The sequence below is a fragment of the Pelobates fuscus genome, chromosome 11, assembly GCF_036172605.1.
Source record: "Pelobates fuscus isolate aPelFus1 chromosome 11, aPelFus1.pri, whole genome shotgun sequence".
In the NCBI taxonomy this organism is placed as follows: Eukaryota; Metazoa; Chordata; class Amphibia; order Anura; family Pelobatidae; genus Pelobates; species Pelobates fuscus.
Window position 1 is genome coordinate 42,173,143 of NC_086327.1, and position 26,057 is coordinate 42,199,199.

Consider the following 26,057-nt stretch of genomic DNA (forward strand, 5'->3'; position numbering starts at 1 on the left):
AATCTGCATTCTCTATTCTCCCCTTTACTGATGGGATGCAGCTGGCTTGGGGTTATTGGGGTAGAGCTCAACAAGTTGGGGTGGCAAGCCGCACCATCTTTAGATTTCACCAACTGACAGTGTCTGAATGTCTCTTGACAAAAAATAAAAATACAAAAATGTACACAGATTAGCGATCTTATTTCTCTGTAAGTATGGAGAACAAATGTACTAAATGGATGTAATTACCTTTTGTTTTGCTTAATAATTGCATATGCCTACATATTTAATAGCTTCTTTCATATGCAGAATCATTCTGCTGTATTAACATACATCACAATTTTTTTTATAAATTCTTTCAAGTTGATAATATAAAATAAATGACATCTGATCTTTCGTCATCTTTTTCTTCTTGACTGATTTGTAAAAGAAAAGTCATCAACAATGATAATAGCAGTTCTTTGGCATAAGACACGTTATATGGTTAAAAATATCACCTGGGACAGTAATAAATATGGTTAAAAATATCACCCAGTACAGTAATAAAATTTATTTTTGGCTTTTGTAACATCATTAGTTTACTTGACTTAAAAACATTTTTCGGCTTCTTTCCTGAAAGAGATAAAAGGATAACAGATTAAACAAATATCTCACTTACCCCACTTAACAGAGCATGAGTCTTATATTTAAAGGGGAACTACAGGTGCAATGCAATAATGCATTTAATAAAACATGCAATATCCTGATTTTATTGTGCGATGCCTGGTACCCTGTTACAGCAGACCTATTTACACCCTCACTTTTCTCAATTGTTTCTTACTTGCATTAGGGAGAGAAAGAAAGGTTAGGAAACATACAAGTACTTGTACATTTCCCAGAAGCCCCTGCTGTGCAGGAATTTATGTGGCATGCATGTCTTATACATGCATGTCAAGTTTTCTGTGTTTTTTTGTGTGTCCAATTTACAGTGTGCCATTCTTTTAGTCATTTATTCAATTTTCAGCATGTTAATGACCTGCTTTGTAATTATTATATATTTTTTTTCTATTTGTGTTTATTATCATTATATTAAATGATGCTGGTCACTACCTATGGTATCTGTGGGTCAGCAGGGTGTGTAAAGCAGATGGCCATAGTATGTCTCACAACTTTCCATTTTTATGGTATTTTTATACAGGGAGATGCAGAGAACCATTTGTTTTTCAGCTGCATAGCATCAGTCAGTGGTTTGTGTGAGTAAACCTATTGAGGGAGTATTTCTCTATATCCCACCAACTCAATGAACAAACCCTTCATAGTGCCATGCAAAAAAAAGTATGGGAAACAGGGAGATAATATCTGTTTTGATGTGGGAGGAATTAATGGAAGTGGAAAGTGGAGACTTTTGGCTTGGGGGTTATGGCTTTGAAAGGAAGTTGGATAACGGCTGTGGGTGGGGGACAATATAGCACTTGATGTGGAGAAGAAATCGAGAAGGAATATAGCTGTGAATTTAGTAAAAATAAAACTTTTGCCGTTGATAAAAGAATGCAAAGTATCACTGAAACTACTTCTATTTGTGTCTATGAAGCGAAAATCCGGGCGGGCATCTACTGAATGACCTCCAGTATAGGCAATGGTGAACCATGACACTACAGATAAAATCATCTCCACAGCCATCACTATAATTTATTTAGTAACAGACTATCAGAAATGGATACCAAAAACATTTGAATACATTTGTATTACCATTTGCAGTTGATCCTTCAACATATTCACAAGTTTCCCATATGAGCTGCTCAGTGCCATGAGGTAGAACATCAAAATGCTTCATCATTGCCAAGAACGAGAAAGGAAACAAGTATTACAACGAGACAGAATTTTACGTGTAGTTCAGTGAATTCCGTATTTACTTTCAAACAATGTAATATTCTTACCACGATGCTAAAAATAAAGGGATCACAAATGCCTGCGAGCCAATAAACACAAAGAATTCATCTGCGGCTTGAGGAAAAGCGTTTACCACTGAAGGGATTGTTTCCCAGATGGTCTGCTGACCCCGGAATGGTCCACATGCTGCTGAAGGTTTAATGCTGCATGATGAAGGATGCTTAATGTTAATAAAACAATAAAGAAAAACGCCAAATCCAATAATACATGCTTTGTTTCTTGTTGTAGGCCAGACCTATTAGATAGTGTATATCTGGTGATGGTATGGACATTTTTCCCAGCTAAATCAATGGGCATTTGAGTGCACCGCTGATTTCTTCTACATGAAGGCGTTTCCCAAGTTACACATTTGTATCATTCATAGTTTGTATTCTGGCTGTGGCTTTTGTGCATCTTACCTAATGGCTGAAGTCTGCTTTGCAGTAGTTATGTTATCATGGTGAATGGTTGAATGGTGACTAGATAAAGTGTAGACCAGAGCTGGCCTAAAGGTAGATCCTCAAATACTTTAGAATTTCAACTACCATGATGTCTTACCATTCTAAAAACTGTGGATTCTATAACATCTGGAGATCTAAGGCTTGGGCACGTCTGGACTATACCTTACAATCTTTTTCTATACTTTCCACCTCAATGCTGCACTATGTTAGTGGTCCTGCTGATCCAGAATGCTGATCCAGCCAGGGGCCGTTACTGCCACAATCTCTAAACATCAAATCAAATAAAAAAAGAGCCAGATCCAAGGAAAATATTAGTGTGATTAAGTTAAACCCACTTGAATATATACATATGTGTTCCTTATATTGTTCTACATTTAATCAATGTTTTCAACTATTGGCTCTACTGTTTTGTTTTTATATGTTTCGGTTTCATAAACTGTGAACTAGTTCATACATATTGGTATATCCTTTTTACATTTTTTTTGTTAAACAAGGTGTATTCATCACTTTGCATCTTTTGCTATAGGCTAGTACAGTAATGGCTAGACTTTTTCAATCTGGCTGTCGTGGACTACATTTTCTCCTTTCCAGTGTCAAAGTTTAGCAGTCTCTGGAGCGGCAATTAAAAATCACCTTCATCTATGTTATCATGTTACACATTTTGCGTTGCCATATCATCTCAAGAAATACTTACACAAATATACTATACAAGACTGGCACCCAAGATAAAGCCAGACCCAAAAGGAGCACCAATAGGAAAAAGAAGTTTGCACTTGAAGATCGAAACGCTCGTTCGGCAGGACGGCAGTTGGTAAAAAGTGTCAACTGCAAAAAGTAAAAAAAAAAAAAACACAATAAATATTTGACCTTCAGAGTCTCAGTAAAACACATTTTATCGTTGAGAGTTGCAATTGTTGTACAACAGATTTTGGGGGGGTTTCTGAGCTAAGACTATGTTTTTATTTAATGTAACGTGTGAGAAATCACAAGACCAATAGAATGGACCACTGATAATATTATATCTTATACATGTCTGCACTAGTGGAAATGTATGTGAAATACACAAGATAGGGGATTAGGGAGGTATCTACTAAATAGCTGACAGATCAAAATTATGAAAAATCCTTTTTTTAATCATTCTCTTTCAGTTATTTAGCAGATGTCCTCCTTAATTGCTATTCTTACATGGGATTATCATACGCATACCTACCAACTACTAAATAAGGGAGCTGTCTATTAAACAGCACCCACATTTGGTACACTTAATTATGACGACCACGTAAGGATACCAAATTAGGGAGATATCTACTAAATAGCTTAAAGAGCAAAAATAACAAAAGCTCTTTTTTCTTAATTTTCTCTATCAGCCCTTAATTTGTTATCCTAATGAAAAAACATTTGTTTTGATTAGTATAGAATTTATTAGCTTTTGGTTCATTTCGGTTTCTGTCAATTCAAACTCTTCCAAAGGGATGAATTTAGATGAAATACGAATTGTACATCTACCACTTGTCCTATGTGATAAGTGTAACTGCAACAACATACCCCACATGCATATGCTGGACAGGAGTGTTTGAGATAAAATCAGACCATTCAGACTAGAATAAGGGAACTAATACAAAGAAAACACTTAGTATAAAACAAGAGCTAACCAAAAGGTATCACACCCTATAAACATAATAAAAAAAATAAAAAAAATTGGAGGTATATATAATTTTTTTTTCTTGTTATAGAATAAGAGAATGCCTGAGTGGAGGAGCCTCTTCTATGTGTGTGTGTGTGTGTATTGTCAACTACTGCAGCTTTCTTCTTTAGATGATTTTGCATATTTTAGTATGTTTATGTATGATCTATCTATGTAATGCCTTGAGGGAAAGGGTTTCCCTTTAAAATCCATCATCTAATTAATGGTTGACTTTCGACCATCACACATAGAAATTATTATCTTTTTAGTCCATATATATGATAAATATCCTTACCTTCTTCATATAAAATATGATAAAATACTTGATAGTGTTGAGAAGAGAAAGCAGAGGGCAAAAAAAAATTCCAATCCAGCAGACTGTCTGTCCGTAGATAATATCCAGAACAAACTGTGGGACCAAAAACTCCTGCTGTCCCCATAGTTGGATAAGCTTGCACGAGCAGTGATCAACCATCAATCTGTAATGAGAAGACAGCATGTCTTATAAAATATTATATAGTCAGGTAGATGCTCCTTTACTTATTTTTTAATGTGTTTAAATATCAATTTGTTTAATGAAAAATGCTTATTTCTTATCATTTACTAGCCTTCAGAACATATACCTAGTTCTGAAAATCCCTTTAACACCTGGTCATATCCTGCTACCAGTGGTTTTATTAAAGGGACACTATATGCACCCAGACCACCTCAGTTTATAGAAGTGGCCTGGGTGCAGTGTCCCTGTCCCCTTTAGTCCTGCAATGTAAATCTTCGCAGTTTTAGAGAAACTGCAATGATTACCTTGCAGGACTAAGACTGCCTCTTGTGGCTGTCAGACAGCCACTAGAGGCACTTCCTGCTTACTGCTTTTGGTCCAGCAGCAGAAAAAATCCCATAGGAAAGCACTGCAGCTTTTCTCTTACTATGGGGAGGGCCTAATGCGCTTGGCAAGGATGACACCAAAGTAGGAGGAATGCTGACCGACGTTGCTGGAATCGAGTGAGTATGGTAATTTTTTTTAACCCTTACAGTTCTGATGGGGGTGGGGTGCAAGGGAGGGGGGGCAGAGGGAAGTAAAGGTGCAAGGAATACAGCTTTGTATTCCTTGCACTATATTATCTCTTTTTCAGGACTTCTCTCAATGATTGGGATTCACCATTTATCCTGATAAACACTATGGCCACTTTTGAAAAATCAAAGAATGAGGTGTGTTGGCGTTTCTTATAAATGTGTCTTGTATGTGGGTGTAATAAAATTTATTTTTCCTGTCACCTTAATTCAACATGTGCACAATAATTCAAAGAATTACACCCTTCAGTGAGCACACAAAATATATACCATCTTTCCCCAAACATAGATAAGCTTACTCGCGAATGGAATCCCGCAAAAAGCTATGTTCAGGGAAAATCCCATAGATAGTTTTCACCCCTTCAGTAACCGGGGATTGGTGGGTGGGAGGGAGAGGGACCCTCCAGTGCCAGGAAAACGGATTGTTTTCCTGGCACTGGAGTTTCCCTTTAACTCAGTGAAGCTAAACTCAAAAGGCAGCAATTAAACAACTAGGAAGTAATGTGGTGGAATCTCGGTAAAAATAAATTTAGTAGGCCGAGATTACCACGTGGCATGTGTACGTGCATATGCTGACGTATCGATCAGTTGGTTGCACGAGGCAAGATACGATCAGTAGTGTACGGAGCATGTGCAAGAATACAGGATATAGTATTCCCCCTCCTCCATTGTGCTGGACAAGCCATGCGGTCAAACAGGAAGTTAATTCTTATTTGTATTGATTGGTTAAGAGAATGTGCGGGTGGAGCTTAATATGGGAGGAGTTATATGCCTATATAAGGAGCCTGCACTATTGTCCGGGGCTCAGAATTTGCTGTATTTTGGTGACGCTAGTCCCTCTGAGTCCCGATCGGTGATCCAATAAAGAATCTCTTCCTTCCTGAAGAAACCTGTGTCCATCTCTCTGTGCTTGGCTTCCGTCAGTTTCTCCGGTATCATTTGGTGCATTGGCCGGGAAGCTCATCGTTCAACGGTAGCTGAGAGGCAGAGGCGTGAGACGGTCTATCTTTGCCCACGTTCTCTACGGCTGCACCCCTGAACTTCTGCGTGGACCTCCCTTCGTCTCGGCGCCACTGGTCTGTTGTCCAGGAGATCATCGGCCTCTACGTGAGAAGTGCTGGGGTGTCCCCGTCGATGAGTGTGAACTCAGGTTCAGGAACGAGGAGGTAAGACAACTGCTGTTTTAGACGGCAGGACCCGCTAGGGGTATACCGATTGTGCGGTAGGCCCAAAGGGGTTTTTTAATCTGTATCTGCCCCCTCTGTCGGAGGGAAGGAGCGAAGGCGCACCGCTCGATCGAACGCTCTTTAGTCAGACCGTTTGATTCTGTTAGTCAGGCAGGGCGCTCTGGTGTAAAATAAGCCCTAGCCGGACACCGGTGTCTTGTCTAGACTAGCGTTCTAGGGTGTATATTACGTTCGCTAGGTCGGAGGGACCGGGAGACTAAGCGGCGCCTGTGTAAATTCGGTTCGCTAGTTTTCATCCTATCTGGGCTAAGTGGGAAGGCGTGTAAATTTGGAACCCACTAGACTTTTGATAGTACGACTAAGAGGCGCCTGTGTAAATTCGGTTCTCTAGCTCGTTGTATAGTGCGACTAAGAGGCGCCTGTGTAAATTCGGTTCTCTAGCTCGCTATATATGTGGTGATTGGGCAGTGTGGCTAACCAAAACGTATGTAGATTGTTTTTAGGTAGTCCATTCAAGGTACTGGCCAATAGTTTAGTTGGGAATTGTAAATGTGTTAACGATTGTTTTAGTAAAGTGTATATCTTGTTAGATAGCGCGAGCTCAGCCGTCTAGCGAGAGTGTTAATAGTGTGTTGCTGTATTATAGTGCACGGTACCATAACCCTGTATATTTACTGACATTGTATAATAAGTACTAATCATTGTCGTCAATTGCATGTTTTAACACCATAACCACTAATAATTGTATTGTGACCTTAACTTGTGCTTTGACCTATGCTAACCGTACTGTAACCGTTATTTGTAAAAGACGATGTTACTGGGGTGTGTTATAGACGGGTAATTCGTATATAGAGAATTATAGCGTGGGTGACTGTATAGTTACGCCAAAGGGCATAATATTGATTATATAGTGACTGGTGTAGCAGCTGTGTGTGTACGGGAATTCCCTGAGTGTTTATTGTGTTATTGTGTACGTTTCACTTGGTAACCGTACCACGTGGTGCTGTTGCCAAAGGAAACGGGTGTGACTGTTGAATAGTACGCGTGTATAGTAATCGTTGTCGACGACGTTCCATTGTTAAAAATGGGTGCGTCGCAGTCAACGATTCCGGATCCCTTAGGATGTATGGTTAAGAATTTTAAAAAGGGATTCAAAACCTGTGATTTTGGGGTTAAGATGTCTTCTGTGCGTTTAGTTACTTTGTGCACTAGGGAGTGGCCTACTTTGGTTGCGGCATGGCCGCCACGTGGCAGTTTGGATCTAACTCTGGTACAGCGCTTACACGTGGCTGTATCAGGTAGGCCTGAACTTTACGGCCAGTTTCCTTATATTGACTGTTGGAGACAGGCCGTAAATGACTCGCCAAAATGGCTCCAGACATGCCACGAGGAGCAGTGTCGCCTCATGGTAGCTAGGACTTGTTCGTCCACTAGGACTGGTGTTAGGCCCATTTTGGACACGCCCCCTGAGTCCGAGATCCCTTTGCCGCCCCCTTACTTTCCGTTAAGAGGAAGTGACGCAAACGCAGGAAGTCCTGCAGCCCTCCCCTCATTACCCCTATCCACTTCCGCTTCCTCCTCCAGTACAGGATCCACCCCCCCTCGTACTAAATCTCCCCTTCCGGAACCAGAACCCACCCCCATTAGAAACGAATATCCTGATTTGGCGCCACTTCAGACTTCCGGTCAAGCTTCATCTAGCTCGGCTCGAAGTGTTCTATTTACGACCTTTTCCCAAAACCAACCTCCCACATCCCCATACCCTATCTCTCCCCGACCGGAAACCATGACTGACGCTTCCCTACGTAGCCCCATCCAAACCCGACAGTTGACTGGTGCCCAACAATTAAAGCATTATCAGATGCCTCTTCGTCTGAATCCCGGGTCAGCTTATATCGATGCCGCAGGTCAAATGGCACACGCTGACCCAGTCTTCGTATATGTCCCATTTACCACTACCGACCTTTTAAACTGGAAGACCCATAATTCCTCGTATACTGAGAAACCACAAGCCATGACTGATCTGTTCACCTCAATAGTACAGACGCATAATCCGACATGGGCTGATTGCCAGCAGTTACTAATGACTTTATTTAACAATGAGGAAAGGACAAGGATTAATCAAGCAGCCATTAAAGCACTAGAGGATAGAGCCCGTGCTTTGAACCAAGCTAATCCAGCAGCATGGGCCGCAACACATTATCCCAACACTGATCCCGATTGGAATGTAAATGGTGCTGATATGGTTCAACTCAGAGCCTATAGAGACGCTATAATTGCTGGCATGAAAGCAGGAGGAAAGAAAGCCATTAACATGTCGAAGACAGTTGAGGTGATTCAGAAAAGCGATGAAGCACCCAGTGTCTTTTATGACCGATTATTGGAGGCATACCGCTTGTATACCCCCTTTAATCCGGAAGACGCAGACAATTCCCGAATGGTTAACTCCGCCTTTGTCAGCCAAGCATACGGAGATATTAAGCGCAAGCTACAAAAGTTAGAAGGGTTTGCAGGTATGTCCATCACCCAACTAATGGAGGTAGCAAATAAGGTCTATATGAACAGGGATACAGAAAGTAAGAAAGAGGAGGAGCGCAAGATGCGTAAAAAGGCTGATATGCTAGCGGTAGCAATCGCAGGCGTAGATAAACGGGGCCCAGATAGAGGCAATAATAGATGGAGTAGGGAGCCTTTGAGTAGGGATCAGTGCGCGTATTGCAAGGAAGAAGGGCATTGGAGGAACGAATGTCCGCAAAGAGAGCAGTACGAGAGAGACCAACCCAGGGCAGGCTACGGAAACTTTAGAGGCAGAGCGAGAGGTAGAGGAGGTCCCGGAGGGAGTAATGGTTATAGAGGGAGTAATGGGAACAGAGGAAGTGTTAGGGAAGATAGATATATTCCAGCAGCGCAAAGGTCCCGCGATAGAGAAGGTAGGGACTTCGTAGGATTGGCTGACACGGTCATGGAGGACTATTGATACCGACCGGGCTCCATCCCCCTTGGTCGAGCGGAGCCTATGGTCGATGTATCAATAGGGGGGAAAAGGAGTGCGTTCATGATCGACACTGGTGCCGAACATTCAGTGGTGACTAATCTAGTTGCTCCTCCATCTGGAAGGACTATTACTGTGATAGGAGCAACTGGAAGGAGTGCTGAAAAACCGGTTCTTAAAAGTCGACTCTGTACATTGGGAGGCCACGTAGTAAAACACCAATTCCTTTATATGCCTGAATGTCCAGTCCAATTGCTGGGACGTGATATGCTATCAAAATTACAAGCGCAGATTACGTTCCTACCAAATGGAACAACATCTTTAAAGTTTAATGGACCTTCAGGTATTATGACTTTATCCGTACCAAAGGAAGAAGAGTGGCGACTTTATACAGTGTTGACTAGCCAAAACCCTAGGAGTGATGAGACATTGTTTAACATACCAGGAGTTTGGGCAGAGAACAACCCACCAGGACTGGCCCGTAATATTCCACCTATAAAAATTGAACTGAAACTTGGGGTTTATCCAGTAAGCCTAAGACAATACCACATCCCACAGAAGGCTAAGAAGAACATCCAATCCTATCTGGATAAGTTCATACGGTATGGTATCCTAAAATTCTGTACTTCCCCCTGGAACACCCCATTGCTGCCTGTTCAAAAGCCCGGTACAGATGAGTATCGACCTGTACAGGACTTAAGAGCAGTCAATGATGCGGTTGTTAGTATACATCCAGTTGTACCCAATCCATATAACCTGCTTGCTTTAATTCCGGGCGGGGCTACTTACTTCACAGTCTTAGATCTCAAAGATGCCTTCTTTTGCCTCCGAATTGCCGCAGAAAGTCAATGTATTTTCGCTTTCCAATGGGAGAACGCTGTAACGGGCTCAAAACGCCAAATGACTTGGACAAGACTGCCCCAAGGGTTTAAAAATTCACCTACCCTATTTGGTTCAGCCCTAAGTCAAGATTTATTGGATTTCGAGTCTATCCCAGGAGAATGTGTATTGTTACAATATGTAGATGACTTGTTGATAGCAGCAGTTACAAAAGAAAAATGTCAGCAAGCAACGCACGATCTACTACATATTCTCTGGAAGGCAGGATACAAGGTGTCTAGAAAGAAGGCTCAGTTGTGTTTGCCAACTGTCAAGTATCTGGGATTCCATATCTCTGAAGGTCAAAGGATTATGGGGCCAGAGAGAAAAGAAGCTGTCTGCCAAATACCAATACCCAAGAATAGAAGACAAGTGCGAGAATTCTTGGGGGCAGCAGGCTTCTGTAGGATATGGATTCCCAGCTATGCGATACTAGCAAAACCTCTGTACGCAGCCATCAAAGGTACAGAGCACGACCCCTTCTTATGGACCCAAGAACAGCAAACGGCATTTGAAGATGTGAAGAAGGCTTTGATGAGTGCCCCAGCATTAGGTCTACCTGATCACACACGACCATTCTACTTATATGTACACGAGCAAAGAAGAATGGCTGTGGGAGTATTGACACAGTACTTGGGATCATGGCAAAGACCTGTTGCCTACATGTCTAAGCAATTGGATGCAGTGGCCAGCGGACTTCCACCTTGTCTAAGAGCCGTAGCTGCAGCCGCCCTGCTAGTAGCTGAAGCCGATAAACTCACTCTGGGTCAAGAACTTTATGTACGAGTTCCACATGCAGTACAGACGTTGTTGGATTACAAAGGAAATCATTGGTTTAGTAACAGCCGTATGACCAAGTATCAAGCAATGTTGTGTGAAAACCCAAGAGTGCATTTAGAGACTGTAAACACCTTAAATCCAGCTACCCTTTTGCCACAACCTACTGAAAGTCAACATGATTGTTTGGAAGTAATGGATGAAGTATTCTCAAGTAGACCAGATCTTCGTGATTTTCCCATCCAGAACCCCGATGTTCAATATTATACCGATGGCAGTAGTTATGTGAAAGAAGGGATCCGCTATGCAGGATATGCAGTAACAACAATAGACAAGGTGATAGAAGCCCGGCCACTGGCGAAAGGAACATCAGCACAAAAGGCAGAATTAATAGCACTAACAGGAGCGTTACAATTGGCTGAAGGTTTAAGAGTAAATATCTATACGGACTCTAAGTATGCGTTTTTAACCACTCATGCCCACGGAGCTCTGTATAAAGAAAGAGGACTACTGAATTCAGAAGGCAAAGAAATCAAGTACGCAGCTGAAATCCTACAGCTATTGGAAGCAGTGTGGGAGCCGAAAGAAGTCGGTATTATACATTGTCGAGCGCATCTGAGAGGAGATGGTGATGTAACTAAGGGAAATCGGATGGCAGATAGTGCAGCTAAGCGTGCTGCTGAATCAGGAAGACAGGAGTATGTGGGGCATATAGCTGCTCTAATACCAACCCCACTGTCTCAATGGACTCCAGTTTATACAACTCAAGAAGAGGAGTGGTTAAAGACTGAACCGGGAAAGTATTTGGAGAACAAGTGGTATCAGCTAGAAGATGGGAGAATAGTTATACCAGCATCGCTAGCGGTAGAAATTGTCCAAAATTATCATAACGGGACACATTCTGGGAGAGACAGTACTGAAGAATCTCTCCGGAAACATTTCTACATACCAAGATTGTCCAACTTGACTCAGGCCATTGTACGCAGATGTGTAACGTGTGCTAAGAATAATGCAAGACAAGGACCAGTAAAGCCACCAGGAGTCCAGTTTATGGGGGGACTCCCCATGTCCGATCTACAAATAGACTTTACAGTGATGCCTAAATCGGGTGGACATCGTTACCTGCTGGTAATTGTGTGCACCTATTCAGGTTGGGTAGAAGCATGTCCTACTCGTACAGAGAAAGCAGGAGAAGTTGTGAGATTCCTGCTACGAGAAATAATACCCCGATATGGACTACCCTGTTCTATAGGATCGGACAATGGTCCAGCTTTTGTTCACCAGTGCCTACAACAACTGACTCATATGCTTGGTATAAAGTGGAGGCTTCATACTGCATATAGACCCCAGAGTTCTGGTAAGGTAGAGAGAATGAATAGAACTATTAAGAACCAGTTGGCTAAAATGTGTCAGGAAACCCAACTTAAGTGGAACGTTCTCTTACCTATAGCTCTATTGCGAATCCGCAGTACCCCTACCAGAAGGATGGGCCTCTCTCCTTTTGAAATTATGTATGGGCGACCACCTCCCGTACTTGGTAACTTAAGGGGGGACTTGAGTCAGTTGGGAGAAGGAATTACCCGGCAGCAGGTTGTAGAGTTGGGTAAGACTATGGAGGAGGTACAGAAATGGGTACAAGATAGATTACCTGTGAATATTTATCCCCCTGTTCATAATTATCATCCAGGAGACCAAGTGTGGATTAAAGAGTGGAATAATGTACCGTTAGGGCCCAAGTGGAGAGGTCCTTATGTTGTTCTTTTGTCTACCCCTACAGCGATAAAAGTAGCAGAAGTGACTCCGTGGATACATCACTCCAGGGTTAAACCAGCAGCAGTCGATTCTTGGCAAGTTACAGCAGATCCAGAGAATCCCTGCAAGATCCGGTTGAAACGCACTACTCAGTCGGAGTAACGAGGAATTATTGTGGATTACAAATTTTATTGTTACAGGTGTAAGTGAGAAGGCCATAATAAAGCCTGTCCTCTTACCATCACATAGTGTATAAGCCAGGAAAGTCCCGAAGGGACACCTGTGAAGACGAGCAGAACTCCATTCCCTGCAGCCCTCACATCCTGGAAGCTGAGGTTCCATCGCACGGACGAAGACTGAGGATGACGGCGAAAGATGTGCTTTTGATTGTGTTTATTTACATGTGTTTTTATATTCAGGAAGGTAGAGGTACCGACACTCCTAGCTGTGAGGTATGCATTAAGACTACGAGAACAGGTAACCATATTTCCCAAACCCTAATTTGGCATTCACAATACGAATGTAAAGGAGATGTATCAAGATGTAGATACTTAAATATAGACTATAGTGTGTGCCATTTAGGAGTAGGAGAACCTAAGTGCTTCAGTCCGGAGTATCAGCCTCGTACAATTTGGTTGACTCTCAGGAATGGAGATCCTCAGGGGACCCTAATTAATAAGACGGTGTTAGAATCCGTACATTCTTCGGGTGTTCTGCTATTTGATGCATGTAAGGCGATATCAAGTGGTAGAAAGCCGTGGAATGTATGTGGGGATCTTAGATGGGAGAGGACGTATGGATCTAACGATAAATATATTTGTCCCAGTAGTAAAAATAAGTATGTGAGTCCTAGATGCCCAAATAAAGACTATAACTTTTGTCCATATTGGTCTTGTGTGGGGTGGGCGACTTGGGGACAGACAGTAGATAAAGACATGATAGTGACTAAGTTGCCGACTAGCCCATATTGTAAGTCTATGGAATGCAACCCAGTCCATATACTTATTAATAACCCCGACAAGTTCTTAGATAAGTATGGCAATTTATTTGGGTTTCAGATATACGGGACGGGTTTAGATCCTGGGACATTATTGTTTATAGGGATAGAGACTGATACGGTATCCTCCCAGACTCATCAAGTATACCACTCCTTTTATGAAGAGATGAGTATAGATAATAAGATCCCCCATAGCGCTAAGAACCTGTTCATTGACCTAGCTGAAAGTATTGCCGGTAGTCTTAATGTTACCAACTGCTATGTGTGTGGAGGTACTAACATGGGAGACCAATGGCCTTGGGAAGCAAAGGAGGTAATGTCCGGTTCTGAGGCAGTTGACCAACTAATATCTGCACCAGCCGATTATCATTTGAGTGTTAGAGGTAAATCTGAGTGGAGATTAAAGACCTCCATCATAGGTTATGTTTGCATAGCAAGGAAAGGAATAATGTATAATACTTCTGTAGGAGAATTAACTTGTCTAGGGCAAAAAGCTTATGATGATGATACAAAGAATACAACTTGGTGGTCGGCTTCAAATGTCTCAGAACCATCTAACCCGTTTGATAGATACGCCAATTTAAAGGATGTGTGGTTTGATTTATCCATCACATCTACCTGGAGAGCCCCAGCAAATTTGTACTGGATCTGTGGTAAGAAAGCCTATTCGGAGCTGCCACAGGACTGGGAAGGGGCATGTGTGTTGGGTATGCTCAAACCATCCTTCTTCTTGTTACCGATTGAAACAGGTGAGACTTTAGGTGTTAAAGTGTATGATGTGAATCATAGGAAGAAAAGGGGGCCCTTAGAGATAGGTACCTGGGAAGATAATGAATGGCCTCCCCAGCGTATCATAGATTATTATGGGCCAGCCACGTGGGCTGAGGATGGTACCTTTGGTTATAGAACCCCTATTTATATGCTCAACCGTATTATAAGATTACAGGCGGTGGTTGAGATTATCACAAATGAGACATCACAAGCGCTCAATCTTCTAGTGAAACATAATACCAGGATGAGGACAGCAGTATACCAGAATAGATTAGCCTTGGATTACCTTTTGGCAGTAGAGGGAGGTGTATGTGGGAAGTTTAACCTAAGCAATTGCTGTCTTCAAATAGATGATGAAGGGCAAGCAATAGCTGAGCTTACTAGCCATATGGTTAAACTAGCGCATGTGCCTACTCAGGTATGGAAAGGGTACAATCCAAGTAGTTGGTTTGGTAGCTGGTATGAGTGGTTTGGAGGGCTTAAGGCAGTGGTAGGTGGAGTCCTACTGATTTTACTGTTGTGTCTACTCCTGCCGTGTCTTATACCCTTAGTAGTTAGGTCTGTGCAAAGCCTGATAGGAAGTATAGCAGAGAGGAAGGCTGCTGCACAGATAATGGCGATATATAAATATAAGGCTCTAGATCAGGGAGAACCAATGCAAGAAGATGAATGTTGAAGATTCACATCATAAGATAAGTCTGGTCTGGTTCAAGGTAACTTGCGGTGTAAGCAAACTAAGGTTATGTGATGCCTCAAGTAATTGTAAAATATCAAGAGGCATCAAAGGGGGGAATGTGGTGGAATCTCGGTAAAAATAAATTTAGTAGGCCGAGATTACCACGTGGCATGTGTACGTGCATATGCTGACGTATCGATCAGTTGGTTGCACGAGGCAAGATACGATCAGTAGTGTACGGAGCATGTGCAAGAATACAGGATATAGTATTCCCCCTCCTCCATTGTGCTGGACAAGCCATGCGGTCAAACAGGAAGTTAATTCTTATTTGTATTGATTGGTTAAGAGAATGTGCGGGTGGAGCTTAATATGGGAGGAGTTATATGCCTATATAAGGAGCCTGCACTATTGTCCGGGGCTCAGAATTTGCTGTATTTTGGTGACGCTAGTCCCTCTGAGTCCCGATCGGTGATCCAATAAAGAATCTCTTCCTTCCTGAAGAAACCTGTGTCCATCTCTCTGTGCTTGGCTTCCGTCAGTTTCTCCGGTATCAGTAACACAACATGTTGTCTAACAGCCAGGGGGTGCAAACAGGTTATTTTCTAAACGTGCCAATTTTTATTGAAATCTGTACTTTTTGTAAATTGAAAAAAAGAGGACACACTATTCTCACTTAAAGCATTTCAGGAAGCTAAAGTGCTTTAGGGGTCAGGAGTGTCCCTTTAAACGAATAACAGATGCAAAGTTTATCATTAAACAAGGAATTCATAATCTAGATGAGATGAAATCAAATAAATCATTCTTACTTTCGAGGGAAATCCACTAGTAAAATGACAACCAACACAGTCAAGAAGTCAAAAATCATCAGCTTGTACATCTCCTGTCCTATACGGGTCTCCCAGCACTAAAATATAGAGATACATACATCATAATAAATAAAATGTGTTGTATTGCAAAGGAAAAGTAGAAGGCAGCAATAGCTTTATACCAAACAATTTAAAAATATATATATATTGCTTTTTAATATTCCACTGAAAAAACAACATGTATATAGAAAACCTTGCAGCTACCTCTGATTAACAGGGCAACCAGAGAAGAGTATATAACCAAAGACAAAGTATCAGGAGGTGCACAGTTAAGCTATAAAATAAATGGCTTTATTCAATGTTACTATGCAATACAAAACATGTAAAATATGAGAAAACACTAAAACAACAACAACAACAAAAAACACTCTCCCCTTCCCATACGCCCCAGATAGGAATGGAAATCCCTATGTACCAGGATCTATTAGCACCTGTCACCTAGAACCTATCTGGGTACTATACTAACTAATTACCAAGCGCAGGAGGAGAAGGAGAGCGCCGCACGGGAGGATGACAGGAGGGGAGGGAGTCAGATTGGGAGCTCTGACTCCCATCCACCTAAGCCAGCCACTGGACCCCAGGTAGGAAACAGGAGGGTGACTAAAAAAAATGTACAGTTTGTGTACTTTATGTCTATATGTGTGTGTATCTGTATGTCTGTATCTGTATGTCTGTATGTTAATCTGTATATCTGTGTCTGTATGTTTATCTGTATATCTGTGTCTGTATCTGAATGTGTATCTGTTTGTCTGCACGTGTGTCTGTGAACCTGCATGTGTGTCAGTGTGTGCACCTATGTATCTGTATGTGTGTCACTGTTTGTATCCATATGAGTGTAATTCTGTGTATCTCAATGTTTGTCATTAAGTGTGTCTGTGTATCTGCATCTGTGTCTGTGATCTGTATGTATGTTTGTTTGTCTGTGTATTTTCATGTGTGTCAGTGTGTGTATCTGTGCTTCTGTATCTGTATGTGTGTCTGTTTATCAGCAAGTGTGTCAGTGTATCCACCTGTGTTTCTGTCACCCACACAGTCATCCCCTTCACTTTGCCGCACGCACAATAATGTACCCAATCCTGTCACTCACCCATGCCATACTCACCTCTTATCACTCTGCCATACTCACCCTATCACACTCAACCCCCAACCCTGTCGCACTCATTCTCCATCACTTTGTCACACTCACCATATCACATTAACCCCTGCAATTCTGTCATACTTATCCCCCCCAACCATGCCATGAATGAGACACACGGGGGGCCTGGGTGGTGTGAATGTGGAATGTGACACAGGCATGGCATGGTGGGGGGCCCCAGGGCAATTTTCGCACCGGTGCCCCGTGATTTCTAGTTACGCCTCTGGTAGAGATGATTCTTTGAAATAGACTTAGGATGAGCACAATCCCTCCCATGTGGTAATCAGTAAGATGGAACGTTGTCCTTAATTTAAGTCAGAGGAAATACATTGAAAGCAAACGAGTGAACTTACTTTGTATAAACTAGAGTTGTATCCACAGGTTTTGCAACTGGAATCCTCTATATTCCCGCTACAGGTGATATTGTCCCAAAGAGAGTAAAGCAGCATCCCCAGACTAGCCAGGCGAAGGAATACACTTCTGCAAGAATGAAGAAAATCCATCTAGGAATATTGATCTCTGTACCTCTATACTTTATGACTGTCCCCATCTAAAATGCGATTTTTATCTCTTGATCCTAATATCCCATAATCTTTGAATAGCAGCTTCCTATTCATTTATATACATCTACATCCCTTACTGCGTGACCTCTGTACTCTTATAGCTTCCTTATGCGTTTCTGTATATTTTTTTATGACATTTTCTCTAGATCTCACTATTTTTATTTAAGTCCTTTGTATGTTTATAACACTGCATTTCATGATCTCCATATCTTTATTTCACAGTAATTTTGGCCTCTTTATTTCTATTTACTGGTCCTTGTTTATTTATAAATGTACAAGTCATTTTTCTGTGTTCACATCTCATGGCCTATGTTACTTCATATCTTGTATAACATATATATATACAATGCTGCTACCCATCCCATGTGTTCCCTATTAAGGGTTAATAAGTAAAGGGGTGTATATAAAAAATACCCCTTTCTGTCTCATTAGAGATATCTTTGCCAGAAGCTCAAGGAAGCAGGCTGAAGGGTCAGTGTTAGGACCCGCTTAGGGGGGGTCTGCCTTGACGTTGGCAGGCGGGCATCCCTCCAATGGCCATTGGAGCAACTAAATGACCTCCATTTGTCTAAATATACATAGGGATTAAGGAAAAAGCGCAAGTAACATTTTCTTTTCTTTGGTTTTTACTACATATTGGGGCTGATGTGTGTTGTAGTCCTTGCTGCTTTAGCGCAGGACTTCTCTTTTTGTATTTGTATTTACTTTGTATCACACAGCCTGGTTACAATGCTGCTACCCATCCCATGTGTTCCCTATTAAGGGTTAATAAGTAAAGGGGTGTATATAAAAAATACCCCTTTCTGTCTCATTAGAGATATCTTTGCCAGAAGCTCAAGGAAGCAGGCTGAAGGGTCAGTGTTAGGACCCGCTTAGGGGGGGTCTGCCTTGACGTTGGCAGGCGGGCATCCCTCCAATGGCCATTGGAGCAACTAAATGACCTCCATTTGTCTAAATATACATAGGGATTAAGGAAAAAGCGCAAGTAACATTTTCTTTTCTTTGGTTTTTACTACATATTGGGGCTGATGTGTGTTGTAGTCCTTGCTGCTTTAGCGCAGGACTTCTCTTTTTGTATTTGTATTTACTTTGTATCACACAGCCTGGTTACAATGCTGCTACCCATCCCATGTGTTCCCTATTAAGGGTTAATAAGTAAAGGGGTGTATATAAAAAATACCCCTTTCTGTCTCATTAGAGATATCTTTGCCAGAAGCTCAAGGAAGCAGGCTGAAGGGTCAGTGTTAGGACCCGCTTAGGGGGGGTCTGCCTTGACGTTGGCAGGCGGGCATCCCTCCAATGGCCATTGGAGCAACTAAATGACCTCCATTTGTCTAAATATACATAGGGATTAAGGAAAAAGCGCAAGTAACATTTTCTTTTCTTTGGTTTTTACTACATATTGGGGCTGATGTGTGTTGTAGTCCTTGCTGCTTTAGCGCAGGACTTCTCTTTTTGTATTTGTATTTACTTTGTATCACACAGCCTGGTTACAATGCTGCTACCCATCCCATGTGTTCCCTATTAAGGGTTAATAAGTAAAGGGGTGTATATAAAAAATACCCCTTTCTGTCTCATTAGAGATATCTTTGCCAGAAGCTCAAGGAAGCAGGCTGAAGGGTCAGTGTTAGGACCCGCTTAGGGGGGGTCTGCCTTGACGTTGGCAGGCGGGCATCCCTCCAATGGCCATTGGAGCAACTAAATGACCTCCATTTGTCTAAATATACATAGGGATTAAGGAAAAAGCGCAAGTAACATTTTCTTTTCTTTGGTTTTTACTACATATTGGGGCTGATGTGTGTTGTAGTCCTTGCTGCTTTAGCGCAGGACTTCTCTTTTTGTATTTGTATTTACTTTGTATCACACAGCCTGGTTACAATGCTGCTACCCATCCCATGTGTTCCCTATTAAGGGTTAATAAGTAAAGGGGTGTATATAAAAAATACCCCTTTCTGTCTCATTAGAGATATCTTTGCCAGAAGCTCAAGGAAGCAGGCTGAAGGGTCAGTGTTAGGACCCGCTTAGGGGGGGTCTGCCTTGACGTTGGCAGGCGGGCATCCCTCCAATGGCCATTGGAGCAACTAAATGACCTCCATTTGTCTAAATATACATAGGGATTAAGGAAAAAGCGCAAGTAACATTTTCTTTTCTTTGGTTTTTACTACATATTGGGGCTGATGTGTGTTGTAGTCCTTGCTGCTTTAGCGCAGGACTTCTCTTTTTGTATTTGTATTTACTTTGTATCACACAGCCTGGTTACAATGCTGCTACCCATCCCATGTGTTCCCTATTAAGGGTTAATAAGTAAAGGGGTGTATATAAAAAATACCCCTTTCTGTCTCATTAGAGATATCTTTGCCAGAAGCTCAAGGAAGCAGGCTGAAGGGTCAGTGTTAGGACCCGCTTAGGGGGGGTCTGCCTTGACGTTGGCAGGCGGGCATCCCTCCAATGGCCATTGGAGCAACTAAATGACCTCCATTTGTCTAAATATACATAGGGATTAAGGAAAAAGCGCAAGTAACATTTTCTTTTCTTTGGTTTTTACTACATATTGGGGCTGATGTGTGTTGTAGTCCTTGCTGCTTTAGCGCAGGACTTCTCTTTTTGTATTTGTATTTACTTTGTATCACACAGCCTGGTTACAATGCTGCTACCCATCCCATGTGTTCCCTATTAAGGGTTAATAAGTAAAGGGGTGTATATAAAAAATACCCCTTTCTGTCTCATTAGAGATATCTTTGCCAGAAGCTCAAGGAAGCAGGCTGAAGGGTCAGTGTTAGGACCCGCTTAGGGGGGGTCTGCCTTGACGTTGGCAGGCGGGCATCCCTCCAATGGCCATTGGAGCAACTAAATGACCTCCATTTGTCTAAATATACATAGGGATTAAGGAAAAAGCGCAAGTAACATTTTCTTTTCTTTGGTTTTTACTACATATTGGGGCTGATGTGTGTTGTAGTCCTTGCTGCTTTAGCGCAGGACTTCTCTTTTTGTATTTATATATATATATATAACTTTTCATACATTCTGAATCTTTGTATATTGAATGTTATGCCTCTCGATATCTGTATCAATGCAACTCAGGGACTCTCTGCATATCTCTAAATTTCATGGACCTTCTCCAAATCTCACGGCCTATTTATATATCTATATCTCTTGACAACGTCTTGCTTTGAATGGTTCCAATGGCTAGTATGCATGCATTGCTATATTTATAGTTATGTTTGCATATTTAGTATGTAGGTACGAACCATCTAATGTATTTTGCTATTAAATATTTGTGTGTTAATGAAGAGATTGTTGTACTCTCCTATAGTGGTATATAACCATGTTTTACGTTTTCCCCATTAAACTGCAGGGACTTCCGCACACTTTGATCATGGTAGAAATCTATGTGAAAGTGGGGGTGAAGGCAAATATCCTGTGGTGTAGCTCCACCCACTCAACGCCACGTTTCACACCAATATAAACGGTCTTCAAATAGGTATCCTGATACTGGTCTGTTTACCACAAGAGACTCAAGGTCCTATCAGTTGTTTTTTGGATGAGCATATTTGGGCATGTCACTTTTTTCATTTGACACTTTATGGGTAGCACTAAGGGCACTTTATTTTAGGTCTATTATGCTTGTAGTCTGAAGGACATTTGGTGCAGGTAGGCACGAGCCTTGTGCGGTGCCGAGGTAATTAGGGATATTAGAGGCATTTATTCCCTGTGTTGGTTCCCTGGATTCCCATATGGCTGAAAACTAGTACTTTCATGATTCAAGGTGGGAAACACTGATTAAGTTGACTCCTCTTGTAATATATTATTGACCTCTAGTCATTTTCTGGGTTATTTTGGGCATTCTTTTCTCTCCTCTTCCAATTTTTGAGTTTCTCCTGTATTGTGGCATTGTAGGATATAACTGTACCTAATCAGTGTTACATCTATTGGATTCACACGGTAAAGTACTTATTGGGTTGGGAAACACAGGATGATTGTTTGAGGTTGTTTCTACCCACGTCCCTCAAATTTGTCCTGCAACCTTACTGTTATGTAAAGGCACTCACCTGCCTATTGATGGATATTGTCCACTCGCTTTTCTTTATCCCTCAGACTCAACTGGTTAATTATTTTATTTTGAGCTAATTCTTTGACAATTTCTATTAGTTCTTAATAAAAAAAAATAAGGTTTCCTTTTCTTTCACTTCTATTTCGTTTTGCTGCGCTCCCTCCCCACTACTCACCTTATAAGGGGGGGGGGGGGGGAGTACTGGGATTCTCTTATTTCTATTTAGTTATCTTAGGGTTACCCCTGTTAGGGAGCTCAGTATAGGTGACTTATAGGAGGTGTGATTCAGTGGTATCGCCCCATGTGTGGTGGCGGGTAGACATTGGATCTCCCCCTGTAATTTCCATTATTGTTTAAAGCATATTGGGTAGCAGCTATACAAAAACAGGAAAGCCTCGAGATACACAAGCCTGCTTTCAGTATATACTGTGTATTGGAAAAGTAACCTAGGTTTTATATACCTGATTAGAGTAAGTCTGATTTGCCAGTTCAGTGTGTGCTTCTCAAATGTGATGATAATATTGAAGACAATAGGAAGAATAATGTTTGCAGCTGTGATAACAATAGACGGCAAATATCCGACAAGTAGCTCCCGTATAAAGTTACCTTTAATTTCATTCTGTTAATAGCAAAAAGTTAAGTCAAAAATTGTACGGTTACACAGAATGACTAAAAGACAGCACAAAATACAGATTAAGGAACAGCGCACGTACACAAAAATATACTGTGTTACATTTTACAAGGCTACTTATAATCACCTACCTTGGCAAACAAATTTGGAGATTCAGTTACACCACACGGCCATATTGTGTTAAGACCCCCACTACATAAAAATAACACCAATATCGGCGAGTGAAATTTTAAAGCATAAATTTAAGGAGAGTCTCTGGAAGCAGTTTAAGCAGTAAGTATTGCAGTTAGCATGGTAAAGGACCACTATAGTGCCAGGAAAACATACTCGTTTTCCTGGCACTATAGTGCCCTGAGGGTGCCCCCACCCTCAGGGACCCCCTCCCGCCGGGCTCTGGGGAGAGGAAAGGGGTTAAAACTTACCTTTCTCCAGTGCCGGGCGGGGAGCTCTCCTCCTCCTCTCCTCCTCCTCTCCTCCCATTCGGCTGAATGCGTACGCGCGTCAAGAGCTGCGCGCATTCAGCCGGTCTCATAGGAAAGCATTATCAATGCTTTCCTATGGCCGCTTGCGTGCTCTCACTGTGATTTTCACAGTGAGAATCACGCAAGCGCCTCTAGCGGCTGTCAATGAGACAGCCACTAGAGGCTTTGAGGGCTGGATTAACCCATTTATAAACATAGCAGTTTCTCTGAAACTGCTATGTTTATAAAAACAAATGGGTTAACCCTAGCTGGACCTGGCACCCAGACCACTTCATTAAGCTGAAGTGGTCTGGGTGCCTAGAGTGGTCCTTTAATCTCCCATGATAAAATTAGTGTAGAATACACCGATATTGGGGCATTGTGATATAGTGGTGGGCTTAACACAATATGGCCATCTGGTGTAACTGAATCCCCTTAATTGTTTGCCAAGATAGGTGATTTTAAGTAGCCTTGAAAATGTAAATCAGTATTTTTTTTCCTTTTTGTTTGTGCGCTGTTTCCCCACCTCCCCCTTCCTCTTCGTCACTTCACATTTTTTTCTATGAAAGACAGCGCAGAAAGGAAGTCATGATGCAGTATCTTAAACATAAGTAAAGAAAAAAAAAATACCTGGCCGTGACCCCCATTTTAAATGCATTATTTCATTTAAACATTAGGGTTACTCTAAACATCATGACCACATCAGTGTTTTAAAGTGGTCATGGTGCTTGGAGACTGTACATGCAGTCTTTCAATATGAAAATGCTGCCCATACATATTTTATTTTGCTGCTGGATGTATAACTTTACCTAGAGCGGTGTCATCAGCCAGCCCAGAATGGCCCAGAATAAGCTGTAGGATCAGTATATGGTTTCTGCCATCCATTTGAGGCTCACCACCTGGTAGCACACAGGTAAACTTTTGCAAAACAGTTTTGTCTATTCCTGGGGAATGTCACCGTGATACTTCTTCCATCATAAAGCTACTTCTCCCATCAGGCTGTAGTGGTTATAATGCTTGGAGGAACCCCTTAAAAATTGCCACAAATTCTAGAAGGATGCACATTAACTTAAATTGCATAAATAATACCACCACTGGAGGAGAAAACAGATATCACTGCAGAGTAAAACCTGGCTGATGCAAGACCTGCATGGACCTACTAGAAGACTGGTGAAGACACAAAATGGGGATGGAGAACCTTGTAAACAGTACTAAAATGGTTTGACTACCCAGCGTGGTATGGTGCCAGGACACTCATGGCCAGATAACCACTACTGCAGGCTGTAGTTATTTTGCTTGAATTGTTCCCTTAAACCTAAACCCCCACTGAGCAGCAGCAATGCCCCTCTAAGTAAACAATTGACAAAATTCCCATGAAAACATTTCCAATACATGTTTCTGTATATAAATCAATTCTGTTTTACTCCTGCATTGGTAACATTTGTATGGTGTCTGGAAAAAGATGCCACACACTTATTTTCAGGAGTTCCCACAAAGATAACATGACATTTCAACCAACTTTGATCACAAGGACAACATGCACACAAGAAAGGAAATTTAAAGAACATGGGAACAAGTGTCTTTATCAAGTGTCTTACGTCTTGTAGCAAACTTTGTGAGGTTGTAGTAGAAAGGTAGATGCAGTAGAAAGCTGCTCCAATCAAACACATGATCAAGAAGTTGAGTACGATACGAAGAATATAAATCCCTGCTCGCTGTGACATGGTGCGTTCAGCATGAATACGTCTCATTTTATCTTCTTCAAGGTCAATCTAGATTAGGCAAATTAAGGAGATTGTAGTGAAAGAAGAGGTAGTGGTCAAGAAGTATTGGAAGTATTGCATCATAAACTAATACAAGTCACTAAAAATGTTATATAGCATTCTATGTTTTATGGTTTACTATTTTTAAAATTTTTTGACTATATAATTTTTTTTTTCCAATGACATTTTTTTATTTATATATCAGAATAGTATTTCAAACTATTTTTCTCATTTTCCTGGCACTATATGGTTTTTAGGTCACCCCTCCCTCCCCTCCCCCCCCCCCCCCCTCGGAGCCTCTCTCCCACTTACCTTAAACCAGCACCGGGCTCCCTCGGTGCTGGTGACCTCTCCTACCCCTGCCAACGTCAGCTCCCGAGTGGAGCCGAATGCACATGCGTGGCCATATCTGCACACGCATTCAAACTACCCATAGGAAAGCAGCATTACTCAATGCTTTCCTATGGACGTCCAACATGAGTCTAATGCAATTTTCGCACTGAGAATCGGGGAAGCGGCCTCTAGTGGCTGTCATGGAGATAGCCACTAGAGGCTGGATTTACCCTGCAATGTAAACATAGCAGTTTCTCTGAAACCACTATGTTTTCAGCTGCAGGGTTAAAACAAGGGGGACCTGGCACCCAGACCACTTCATTGAGCTGAAGTGGTGTGGGTGCCTATAGTGGTCCTGTAAGGTACACAAAGATGATACAGTATAGGAAGTGCAACATACGATTATATGCAAACCACAACTTAAAATACATTTGGCCATGTAGCCCACATCAAAAAGAAAAAAACATTTTGCAAGGTTTGTGCTGATTATCATGTCAGGAGTGACAGGGCACCTCCTGAGGGCAAGCACCTATGACGTGTCTATCTCTGACACCGCGCATACGCTCAATGGAATAAAGATGTGCTATGTAGTATACTGAGACCAACGGGGAGGTCCAGTCATGCATATTACCAGATAACAGATGCCTGGCCTCACAATGCTGGGACTGGAACTATCGTATCCTGCCTGTCCAACAAGCTGAAGGCATGTGAAACCTCATTCTCGAAAATGCTTAAATTCCCTGCCCTACGAACCCCATTGTGGATCTAACCGTCTTCAATCCCTGTGTTAATTTATTAGCCATCTTGGAAACTCTATGACCAAGTCAATAGTGGCTTTCCCATCCCAGAAGGTGTCACATCCTGTTCTGTTCTGCGGAGATGTCTGGCCTTGATTTCTGGTATACAGTACTCTTTTTACAATTCTTGTTTAGTTTTTCTGGGTTTTTCTGGTTTTCTATTTATGTTTGGTTTTCTTTATGCTGGGTTTTCTGGGTTCATTCCTTTATTCCGTTCCTGGAATTCCCGTTCTCCTGGATTTAAATGTTTGTTTTTTTGTTTGCCACACCCATTCCTTTGCCATTTGATCCTTTTTTGTTTCAGTCTGGTCCTGCAAGCAGTGGTC

At 41.8% G+C, this 26,057-nt stretch overlaps 1 protein-coding gene across 2 annotated transcripts in view; it reads right to left on the minus strand.

The window, feature by feature from the left end:
* Positions 1–381: 381 nt before the first annotated feature.
* TMC4 (transmembrane channel like 4) overlaps positions 382–26,057 on the minus strand; it is a 64,219-nt gene continuing 38,543 nt past the window's right edge. For both annotated transcript variants that reach the window (XM_063435748.1, XM_063435749.1), the window contains 9 exons: positions 24,437–24,610; positions 22,208–22,365; positions 17,486–17,612; positions 15,938–16,035; positions 4,328–4,511; positions 3,043–3,173; positions 1,896–2,051; positions 1,708–1,786; positions 382–591 (listed from right to left, as the gene is read on the minus strand). In XM_063435748.1, the coding sequence (XP_063291818.1) occupies positions 553–591; positions 1,708–1,786; positions 1,896–2,051; positions 3,043–3,173; positions 4,328–4,511; positions 15,938–16,035; positions 17,486–17,612; positions 22,208–22,365; positions 24,437–24,610 (1,146 nt within the window). In that variant the 3' untranslated portion in view covers positions 382–552. The remainder of the gene's footprint in view (positions 592–1,707; positions 1,787–1,895; positions 2,052–3,042; positions 3,174–4,327; positions 4,512–15,937; positions 16,036–17,485; positions 17,613–22,207; positions 22,366–24,436; positions 24,611–26,057) is intronic.